This window comes from Poecilia latipinna, unplaced genomic scaffold (assembly GCF_001443285.1).
Source record: "Poecilia latipinna isolate Pla-1442-1.1 unplaced genomic scaffold, P_latipinna-1.0 Scaffold1988, whole genome shotgun sequence".
Taxonomy (NCBI): domain Eukaryota; kingdom Metazoa; phylum Chordata; class Actinopteri; order Cyprinodontiformes; family Poeciliidae; genus Poecilia; species Poecilia latipinna.
The window spans coordinates 67963-79506 of record NW_015114604.1 but is presented as its reverse complement, the minus strand read 5'-3'; the positions used below and the strand labels follow the sequence as shown (position 1 = coordinate 79506).

Here is an 11544-nt window from a genome sequence, read left to right as displayed (position 1 = left end):
AAAAAAAAAAACCCATTATTTTCACAGGCATCTATGAAAAATGCAATGAACATTCAAGTTAAAATCTGTAGGCCTGACAGCAGCCAATCAGAGTGGAAAAAAATATTCTTGTTCTTTGTCATTTTCTAGTTGTTAAATATTATACAAAATGACCAATGAAAAATGTACAGCAATGCCAGTTTAAACTTTGAACTACTTATTCACATCTAGTTCGTCGCTCCGTTTATGTCCCGCTTCTCCTGTTTCAGTTTTGCCAATGTGCGCGTCGTTTTTTTTTTTTACCCCCTCAGGTGCAGGGCGTATCGTTAGGGAAAAGGCAGACTGGCATAAGCCTTTTAAAACAACGGAAGCAATTTCGGTATTTTGATTATTAAAATGTAAACTGCTGTGTTGTTCTATCACCCCCGTTTCATACCGGACCACTTACAGCTCCAGTGTTAACGCTATAAAATGAACGCTCTATATCTTGGTATCACCCATGGAGGGATTTCTTTATTTAAATGGGTTCATTTTTCAGAGGGATACAAAGTGAGGTGATTTTAGCTACCAGTAGCAGGAGAACGGAGCTGCGCCAAGAAGCTAACAGAAGCTAACAAACACTGACTAGAAGAAGAGCTGCCATCGATACAGTTCCAGCCAAGCATGGCTTAATGTTACACAATACAGTTTTACCAAGTTGCTCAAAGTCTAAACTGGCATTGTTGTGCATTTAAAGTGTAAAGTTTACCTTCGACCAAACGCCCCCCAAAAGCATCCCAGCGCCCCACTCTTGTAAAAATGTCCGCCAGCGCCCCCTGCCGTACTCTGAACGCCCCCTGGGGGGCGGTACCGCCCACGTTGAAAACCGCTATTGTAACAGAACCAAAATGCCTTTTCATAAAGCAAAATGCAGAACATTCTCTCTATGTAAAAACAGTGGCATTCATTTATGTACTAAATGTATGTCACCTGTATCACCATTATGTGCAAAGACATCTGCTCCAGGAACTCAATGCATACACCAAGTGAGAGAAGTTAGGCTTTCTGAATATTCCAAATCAGCAAGCCAGATATGCTTAGTATATTTATATCTTAGTACATCTCATGTGTTAATGTGTTAGAATACTCCTGTCAAACTCAACACCTAAATTTTATTGTGCATTTGTGGCAAGACTTTTTTTTGTGAATGATAACAGACCAAAATTTCAGTCTCTAGGTGTCTGTAGTAGAGACATACCCGAAATACCCAGGAAATCCCATAAAGTCCGGTATAATTGTTTTTGCAGTGCATTGTACATACATAGTCATCCAGTATTACAAACTCCTTTGGTTGTTAAATGATCATAGATCAAATAAAAATTACAAAAACTTTTGTCACTCACAAATGTTTAAATACCAGTATCAAAATCTATTAAATTCTGGTCTACATCATTTATTGAAATTCACCCACAGACAAGAACACCCTCAAATACAGAACAATGATGATTACAGTATGAAGGCAGAAATATAAATAGGCTCAAAATCTAAAAATAAAGCAATCAACTTTTATCCCATTGAAGATTTTTACATTTCAGTTGTGAAGAAAAAGTCAAAACCTCAATTAATACAGAAATGCTTCAAGAAAGTCATGGGAAAGCCTCAAGATTACTCAACACACTTTTAGATCTTTTTCTTTTATTTATTAAACCCAGTAAGTAGCCTATCTGCCATTGTGAGAAAAAAAACAATACTTAAATGTTTTGGGGGTTAAGCAGTGGGTTCATTAAGGGACAATTTGTTTAAATCTTTTGATATGAAGTGTCTGGTAATGTTGTTTTACAGCTTGAACCTTAATCTCAACCAAGTTTGTCCCTCATAGAGGTTTACATGTGTTATTGTATGTGTTCTTACATCTGAACAGTTATATAAAAAAGAACTTTTTCATTCTTGTTTACTTCATTACTGTATCATGAGTTTGCTAATTACACCGTGACAACTTACACACTCACCTCACGCAACATTCATTAGATTAGATTAGTTTAAGATAGTCGTATATGAGGAGATTGAGGAAGGGTCAGGAACATAAACTTCAGTCATAAGTAACAGAAACTGTGACATTGTCACTTAGAGGGGAGGTGAAAGTTTTATATTCCACAAGTGTTTTGTAATAACAGCTGTAATTTCCCTCATGATTATCACTGGCTTCAAGAAATCTGAATGTAGAGGAGTTGGTACTTGATTGTTGGGTCTTGGTGAATGATTTAGAGGTCTTCTGCAGGGTGAATGATCCAGAGGTCTTCTGCAGGGTGAATGATCCGCCTAAATATTGGGTCGAAATGGAACAATTGATGGCAATGAGGTCACCAAAGGTAACCACGCCTGCAGGGTCCATGGTGATGCTTGGTTTTGGAAGAATCACTAAAAGCATAATGAGAATGTTATTTATTATGTCATTTTGAACTATTTGATTAAACTAATTTCACAAACAATTACCTGTCACGTTCAGGTTGACATTATCACTAAAAACNATTTAAGGTGTAAAGTTTACCTTCGACCAAACGCCCCCCAAAGAAATCCCAGCGCCCTCCTTTTATAAAAATTTCCGCCAGCTTCCCGTCTTGTCCCCTTCCCTTTGCCCAGCGCCACCTGTTTTTAATTCTTTTTTCCAAGTAAACGTGTTTCTTTACCGGGTGAGACAAACTCCATCTTCTTTAATATCGCATTTGATTTAACCGAACGCATGGACTTCTTTTCTACAAAACATTTTACAGTCATTGGTCAAGAACACGGGAGCTAGAATTCTGATTGGCAGACATCTTTGTCTATTATCTACAGTTTAGTTGAGGCAGGCCGTTTGTTCCAATGCTCGCTTTGTTTGAAAGTCTGGCCCCCAGACGGAGCTCTTTACGCCTAAGTTTCAAACGTCTGACTAAATAAATCTTCTTTATTTTAATTGTAAGTAGTTCTTTAAATGTCCTGTGAGATGATATACTTACCCATGTATCCATAATAGCCGGAACTCTCAATATCCAGCAAGTTATTTTCGCAATTTACCGTCTATTAAACGAGTGCCCCCCGGATTAATTACACTCTCTGCAGCTGCAGCTGTGAAGTTGCCGTATTAACCCGATAGTTGCTGGAAAGTGCAAGGTCTCCCCTTTCAGAAACCGTTGGAATTTTTCAGATAGCGCTACGTGTGGCGGAATTACGGTACTGCAAATTTGGATGTGTCGCCGGCGACATGTTCCAGTCTAGAAGGGTCCCGGAGACTACAGTTTGGTTGAGGCGACCGTTTGTTCAAAAGCCGGAAATCCGGCCCCCGGCCGGAACTCTTTAAGCCCTGACTCAGGGGATAGTATGCAGGTATTGGTTAGATATCTGTATACTTCTGCTTGTATGCATGTGCAGTGGAGGTATTTTAGTCACCTTCTTAAAATACTGGCCTATGGGTCATCTTTTGCCAAAAGATGATTTAGATAAAAAACAAATCATGTTTGGCAAAAAATTACGTCATTCATTATTTTATTAAGGTGAGGGCTTGGGCTGCTGAGGACTGAGTGACTAAGTTAACTGCTTTTGATAACTGCTTGAAATTTAATTAGTTGAAGGGTGAAAGACGGTGAGGCTTGTCTATGCAAAGTCTCACCGTCTTTCCCGCAAGAACCACCAAATCTGAGAGAGACATACCGAAAATACTTTACAGTATAATTTAATATAAAAACTTTTGCACTATATCAGTGGTGCTCAAAGTCGGTCCTCAAGGGCCGGCATCCTGCATGTTTTAGTTCTCTCACTGGTGGTTGTAACAACCTTTTCAGCAAGTCAATGTTCTTCTTGACTTGGCCTTCTACTGAGCCATCGTTTTATCCAGGTGCATTAAGAGAACCAAAACATGCAGGATGCCGGCCCTTGAGGACCGACTTTGGACACCACTGCACAGTATAGAAGAACAGAGATGAGAGTTTTCCCTCAAGGGAAAGTTTCTACTTTCCAACATCCTACACATCCATTACCTGCTGTGGTGTGGGATTATGACGGTCTAAAGTCGTCTGTTTTGCAATATTTGCATAGTAGGCATAAGCCAGATCTGGGTCTTTGGGCAGACCATGTAGCCCCCGCTGATGGACATGACCGAGATGGAGAAGCGCCAGCCGATCATCCCTTTGTGCAGCCAGCAGGACAAGCAGCCAGGCCTGTGACCAACACAGAAACATGACAATAAACTGAACAAGTTAATGCCAGGTAGAGAAAAACAACCTCTGCTAGAATAAAAGAACTTAATAAAACACCTTAATGGGGTTTTTGTGGACTCCCAGACCAGAGCTGTAGAGCACAGATGACATGTGCAGAGCGTGGTTATCAGAAAGGCAGCCAGCTTGGAGCAGCAGAGGTAAGACTTTGCTGACCGCTGCACTGCTGCCCATTTGACTCATCTTCTGAACAGAGAAGGAGTAGAGAGCTCTTCCCACAGCAGACGGGCTGACTGCCGTTCCTCCTGCAGGTGTTTGATGGCTCATCAATATCAATCAGTGAATCAAGAGATCATCACAGCTCTCAAGCTGTCTAGTCAGACAGATTTGCACTATGTAATTCATTTATTACCATGTTTAAAAACCAGAAACTTGGCTAGTTTTGTGGCCAGTTTTCTGTGAGCTGCTGCCTCCTCCCAAAGCTCACACTGGGGATTTGAAGTACCCCTTCCCATCTGGTCGTGGAAAACATCCAAACAAGTCCCTACAAAAACAGTCAATATTTTGGTGACTTCACAGGTTTTCTTCCACTGAGAGTTTACCGCCATCTGGTGGACAAAAAGACACACTACCACCTTTTCTCTGGTGTTTGGCTTTGAGGGTGAAACCACTGATCTTGAGAGTGATGTCAAAAATAAATTCTTGGCAGTTCTGCAGCCATCCAGTCAGGTTTATGTTTTTTATAACATCTGGAGCAGACTGTGGACTTTCAGACTGTGGATGTAAAAAACGAGGGAGAAGAGCTTAGATTTAAAACTTTCACTGTTAAGTTAAAGCTACTGTATGACAATATAACTGAAAAATTAACTTGCATTATGTCAGCAAGTGTAATTATGTAATTCTGTGTAGCGCTGTCAGTCAGGAGCCTGATTGACAGCACTAAGACCCACCTCCTCTTGACTCTGATTGGTTGTTTCCGACCGAGGAGGAAGAGGAAGAGCTTGATTTTTTCACAGATTATCTGTCTCATATTATACTGTCACAACATGGTGACACTTTTAACAAATATGTAAAAAAACATTTTGTTTATGAGACGAATTTGTAAGAGCATATTTACCAGGCTGTGAGGAACTCTGTTGCGGTAGTACACCACTGGTCCAAAATAACCCTCCAGGCCTCGGATGAATTTCCCTCCACCAATCACAAAATACCCCTCTGTGTCATCAAACATGGCAGAATGTCTCAACCTGTGTATTAAAAAAAAGTTAAAGATGAGCAGAATCACATAATAAGTTTGTCATTAAATTATAAAGTAGACCTACAAGTACTCTGAAGATTTAACCGTTCTTTCCTCGATGTCCATAAACGCCAAGGAGACAGTGACCTATAAAGACAATGGCAGCCTTAGTTCCATTGTTATCCTTATGCAAATATTGAAGAATATGCTGCGTCAACATGACATCACTCACAGTTTTTCCCTGTAAGATCAACGTGAGTTGGCACCACTTGTTTAAAGGCACGGTGAACGAGGAGAGAAACGCAGAGGATTCCTCAGATGCTCCACTTATCTGAATGTGCAGCCGACCTGTCATCAGAATGAAACCCAGTTGGAATGTTGGTTCATATTATTTCAATTAAAACTGTTATTTATTCCTCTACCTGGAGCTTTCTTTAACAGAGTATAGTAATAAAAGAGAGTGGATCTTTATGTGTTGAATTTCCAGCAAAATATTCCAAACACATTTCAAATTTTCAATCAAAAGAGCTGGACTACAAACTATGAAAAAGGTAAAAAAAATGTTTACAGATGCTAAATACGAGTGTCAAATTATTGGAAGGTTTTATCAGTACATAAACGTTTGTTGGGTGTAAATGGTACCAAACTAGAACCAGAATCATTATTTGTTTAAAATACTGATTTAAATGAATAATTTAAAGCACCCAAAGTCAGAAATAATTTAGGAAAGTAAATATTTACAGAACAAATAAAATCTCAGAGGAAAAGGGTCAAAGTTGAAATCACAGGTGGCCCTATATGATTTCATCTAGCAATGTTAGCATTGCAAAGACACATACATTTTTATTAGGCCCAAGCAGCGAAAGCGCTGCGAAGGTCTATTGTTTTTCAAATGTTTCTTATTTTTATTTTTCTTGGCACAAATTAATTAGCTTTTTGGGGGCTTTATCATCTTCAAAAACTCACCAAACTTGGCAGACACATACATCCTGTGTAAAATTTACATATCTTATGGTTGACGCAAAAATCGCAAAAGAAACGGCTCAACGGCACCCCCTAGAAAATTTTAAAACACCCTCCACCTTAGTTTATCGTAGAGAAATGAAACTTGGTACACTTGTAGAGCTCCCTAGACACACAGAAAATACAGTTAATGTCAGTGCAAGTCAAACAGAAAGTTGGCCATTTTGGATTGAAGTTTCGATTTTGACCCCATTTTGACTGTTTACAGCCTTTGCATTTGATCGAACTTCTCCTAGGGATTTTCATCGATCGGCTTCAAACTTGGTCAGATTGTTCATAAGGCATGGCCAATTAAAAGTTATCAAAACGGGGACTATTCGTGCATGCTGAAGGGGTGATACCTGGGGTCAAAGTTCACCTACTTGCCAAGAAACATGAAACTGTTATATTTCCTAAACAAAAACTCAGAGTGGCACCAAACTTTCAGTGATTGATCACCTTTAGGTGCCCTACAAGACGCAATGGTCACATTTTGACATCACTAAACCACGCCCCCTGAGAACAGGAAGTGTCATGTTTTACCGTCAACAGATGCTATCTGACCCCTTTGACCTAATCAACATGAAACTGTGTCCACAGACAGAAGACATGTTGGTGTGTAGTGGATTCCAACCCCAGCTGGTTTCAATGCAGCAGGTTGGTGTGGCGCCGTGATGAAGTGACCTGTAACGCCATTGCCATACGTTTGGCTCTGAATTCTACAATTTTGAGTCCAGCTGCACCAAACTCACTGGGATTGATCATGATCAAACCCCGGACAGGAATCCAGTGCAATATTTGGTGGGCATGGCCTAATGTCTCAACAGCACCCCCTAGAATATTTTAAATGATCAGCCCCAAGCTATGCTTGATCTCAGAATTATGAAACTTGGTACAGATGTGTATCTTGTCAAGATGTACAAAAAAGTCTCTTGGAGCCATGGTCCAAACCCAACAGGAAGTCATTTTGGATCAAAACTGCTATTTCCTCTTTTTTATACACGTTGCATCTGATCGAACTCCTACAACTTTTGAGATACAGACTTCAAACTCACTCAGCAAACTCTTGAGACATTGAAGGTGAAAAGTTATCAAAAGAATTCTCATACATCAAAGCATATGGGCGTGGCTAAGTGTCAAACTTTGACTTTTCTCCATGAAACATGAGGGTGCAATAAGTTACACGGGCCAGATCAGAGCTGCATCACACTTTCCATGTCTCATTACAGACCAGCCCTGATCACATTCACATGGTCAACTGATGTCAGTGTCGCAACTGCATATTATTCAGGTGGATGCGAAAACATAAATCAGCGCCCCCGTCGTGCGTAGAAAACATACGACCCCCCCCACCCCCCCGAGGCGAGGATACATTAAGGGTGAAACTCGTGCTAGATTTACCTCATTATGTGCGTGAGGTGAAGGAGCGTAAGGCGTGCTGAAGTGTATGGGAAAACATAATCGGCCCCCTCCAGACAGGGTTTTGGCACCCCCTCTGTTGCTGCGCCCCTATGCGTTGGATGCACCTTAGCCCCGCCCCCCTCCAACAGGAAGTTACCTGTTTTTTCTGCTGGATGTCTTACTTTTACTCTATGATTCAAATAGGTTGAATACTGTGCAAACTGACATAAAATGACATGATGATGAACTCTGTCAATGCTGGCTGAACCGTGTGGGCGTGGCCAAATGGTGAGTTGCAGTCCCTCGCCATATGCATACAATTGTCTCTAAATCACACATGGAACATCCGATTGGCACCAATCCGATTGGTGTGATTGGCACCAAACGCATGACCTTTATTTACCGCTAAAGAGCCCAACACCATTGAATTGTAATTTGACTCCACTGCTCCCCCTAGGTTAATCAAACAAACAGCTGTATCTCCTCGCTACATCGTCCAATCTGCACCAGATTTTTTTGTGCATCGTCAGGGAGTGCTGCAGACTGTATCGATGCATATCGCCTGGTGGACGGGTGCGGAAGCTGAGCGTCAGCGGTGGTGGTGGGCGGCGGTGCTGGAATCCCTCTGGTGGCCAATTAGGCCAGAGCGGCGCTGAGCTGCGAGGGCCGTTGGAGGCTGCTTGCAGCTTTAATTTTGTTTATTTTTTCTTACTTTGAGAAAGTGGCAAGACTTAAAAAAGAAAAAAAAAACTATATGATGCAAGGTGGAAAAATAATTTGGTGTTCATGATTTCTGAAGTGCTATGTTGTGTCATAGCATAGCACTCCAGAAATCGTCAACCTGATTGGCAACCAAAAAGGTTGAAAAATTGGGGATCTGAATCAAAAATCCCTGGAAAGTAGCAATAAAAACTTCAGAAAACAATCTATGATTTCATAAAAAAAAAGTATGATTGTAAGATTAGATTTCAGAGTTCAACATGTTACTTCAGAGATTAACTAAGAGGCTGCAAGTGGTGTGTTCATTCCAGTCAATAAAATAAATGATTTGGCTTAAAAACTGAATTTTTAAATAAATATCTCCATCAAGGTAATGTCCTTTATTGGAGACAAATAAAGGACATTTAATATTTTAATATTAAATGTTAAAATATTTTAATATTTGAGCATTAAAGTCTGCTTTAAACTTTTGGAATCTTGGGTTCAGGAAAAATGGGCACAAATTCTATTGAAAAGCTGTAAATGGTGATTCCACACATGGTCATGAGGAAGGGTGTGACATCGGTAAAGATGCCTCTCTTTCAACATCAAATTGTAGCTTTTTGAGAATATATGAGAATGTAGAAAAGTTATTGATACCTGATTTTGTTAGAAAAAGTGCTGGTGTGGCATAATTGTTATGGGAATCAATGTGATGAAACAGTCCACACAATCTCTGCTTGCAATACCTGCTAACAAATACCCACACAGAAAGTTCACACCTAGGAAAAAAAAATAATACAGTGATCAGTGCAAAGATAACCATAGATAACATATTCCATCCACCGAATAATTAACTGGGCAGTAACTTTACTGTCATACCAAGGAAAAGGGATGGCTTTAACGCGGAGGTGCTCCAGCAGCTCGTTCCTGTACGGGTCCAGGGTCTTTGTTATTCCAAAACTTTCTCCAGTTGAAGCATAGATCGCAGACAGAAGATGGATGGTTTCTAAGGGTAACAAGAAGTTTTAGTTGGATAAAAATTAGTTTTTATATGCAACAGCTGCCATTTAAAACAGGCTAATGTTTCAAGTAACTTCCACAATGCTGCCAGTATTAATTTCATTATTATTAATTTAGCTTTATATTATGTTATCCCCTCATCAGAAGCATAGATGGAGTATTGCTTTGACTCTTTCATGCATGTTTGAGAAAGTCAGACCAACCTCCCAGCTCACAAAGCACCCCCTCCCCACTCAGCTCCTCTAGACTAGCGGCAGCAGCAATTAGCAAACAGCTGGTGGAGCTGCACGTCTGCTGGGGTCATCATGCAAACTACTTCTAAGTCCAACGCTCCTAAGGGAGGTTGTAAACAACATCCTCATGTTGTGATGACTTCCTGAAGGTGGAGTGTCAGAAAGAGTAAGAGTTCCTTAAAGAGACAGAGGCTCAATTTCAAGGCGTCATATTATGAAGTCAATTTTTGTAAGTCATGTTTGTCATTTTTTTAAAACTTGAGTTAACTTGATAGTGCTATAAAATGCCACTATCAATAAATAATACACTCCCTTTGAATAAAAAAGTTAACATCTAAAATAGTTTCACTGGTCAACCTTACCTTGCTCTAAAGGACACTTTTTCTGTAAAAACCGCTGAGTTAATTGTAACATCTCTCTACCCCACGCAGTGCAGAGACGATGCTGCTTGATAGGGCGACTGAAGAAGGGCTTGGGCAGCAAGAATGCCACATCCTGAGAACTCTTGAACCTTTTAGCATCATCAGAACCACTGTATCTGACAGAGGCTCGGAGAAAACAACTCAGCACCCTGTGGGACTCCGGAACAATTCCGTCTGCTTGGTAAACCAACCAGTCTGGCAGATTCAGCTTCACAGTCCTTATTACAGGGTCGCCGGGGACACAATTCCACCGTCTGATACAGACTGTGGAGACTGAGCCCGTTTCAAACGACACGACACAGTCCACCTGTACGGTAGCTGCCCCATCGCAAGAGTAGAAAACTCTCAGGAGATGGTCAGGGAGAGCTTCCTCTGGAGGATTCAGGAGCTTCACCTGGTCCAGACAGCAAACAATCTGAAGAACGGCACACGCACAGTTACACACCTGACGAAAGGGAAGAAGACAGAGATGCTTGAGATAAACGTGCTCCTACCTGCATGCCGAGAAAGAACTGGCAGATGCATTTGCACAATGAATGAAAGGTCATGTTTCACAGCGCTGGCAGTGACCTTCTGGTGCAGAGAAACTAAAAAGCCGGATCTAATCCTGTTCCACATTGGCTGCTCTAAAACACAGGTAAATATTTAACAGCACACAGTTCCACCCAATTACTACCTGAACCGTGTGGGTGAGTAGGGAGGAGTTGTATCTGAAGAAGATACAACTAGAGCTTCTCCACAGAGCCCGCAAAGTATTCACACCCCTTACATGTTTCCACATTTAGTTTACAGCTACAGGCCTTTTACATGACAGACCGAGACAAAGCAATGAGTGCTTATGAACTGGAAGCAAATTACATTTTAAGTATTTTACAAGTAAAGACCTGATAACTGTGATGATATTTGTCCTTCCTCAAGATCTGGATCCAGACAGATGTTTCATTCATATCTACTGGAAAGTCTTGGCTTATTTTGGTGACTTAATATCTGATAAAATGAATCCAGTTGTTTCAACCTCTATAGCACAAACCTACCAAAATATGGATGCCTACCTCAACTGACAGGTCACTGAAGCGGAGCACTGATCAGAGAAATGGTTTAGACGACTTGAGGTAACCGTGGAGGAACTGCAGGGGGAAACGGCTCTGGTGAGAAAATCAAACAAAACAGTAGTTCTGCATGAAGCTCAAGAATCCCACTGCTGAGGGAAAGCTGTACAAACATCATGTTTAACTTATTAACATATCCATGTGCCATGTAAGAGTAATCTCTTATATGATCTCATTTTTGTAATCTTACAAAAAAGACAATCTAAATAACTAAATAGTATTAATATTTATTTAGATTGTCTTTTTTGTGGACTTTTTTTTAATTTAGTT

General features: G+C 40.6%; 1 protein-coding gene across 1 annotated transcript in view; it reads right to left on the bottom strand.

Moving 5' to 3' along the window:
* The window catches only part of LOC106935619 (protein sel-1 homolog 3), a 26841-nt gene extending 15969 nt beyond the window's left edge, over positions 1–10872 (bottom strand). The window contains exons 1-11 of the mRNA XM_015016170.1: positions 10660–10872; positions 10106–10580; positions 9370–9496; positions 9148–9269; positions 5618–5733; positions 5471–5532; positions 5266–5395; positions 4784–4922; positions 4561–4692; positions 4248–4453; positions 3972–4151 (exon numbers count right to left, since the gene is read on the bottom strand). Of these exons, the coding sequence (XP_014871656.1) occupies positions 3972–4151; positions 4248–4453; positions 4561–4692; positions 4784–4922; positions 5266–5395; positions 5471–5532; positions 5618–5733; positions 9148–9269; positions 9370–9496; positions 10106–10580; positions 10660–10713 (1743 nt within the window). The 5' untranslated portion in view covers positions 10714–10872. The remainder of the gene's footprint in view (positions 1–3971; positions 4152–4247; positions 4454–4560; positions 4693–4783; positions 4923–5265; positions 5396–5470; positions 5533–5617; positions 5734–9147; positions 9270–9369; positions 9497–10105; positions 10581–10659) is intronic.
* Positions 10873–11544: the final 672 nt, after the last annotated feature.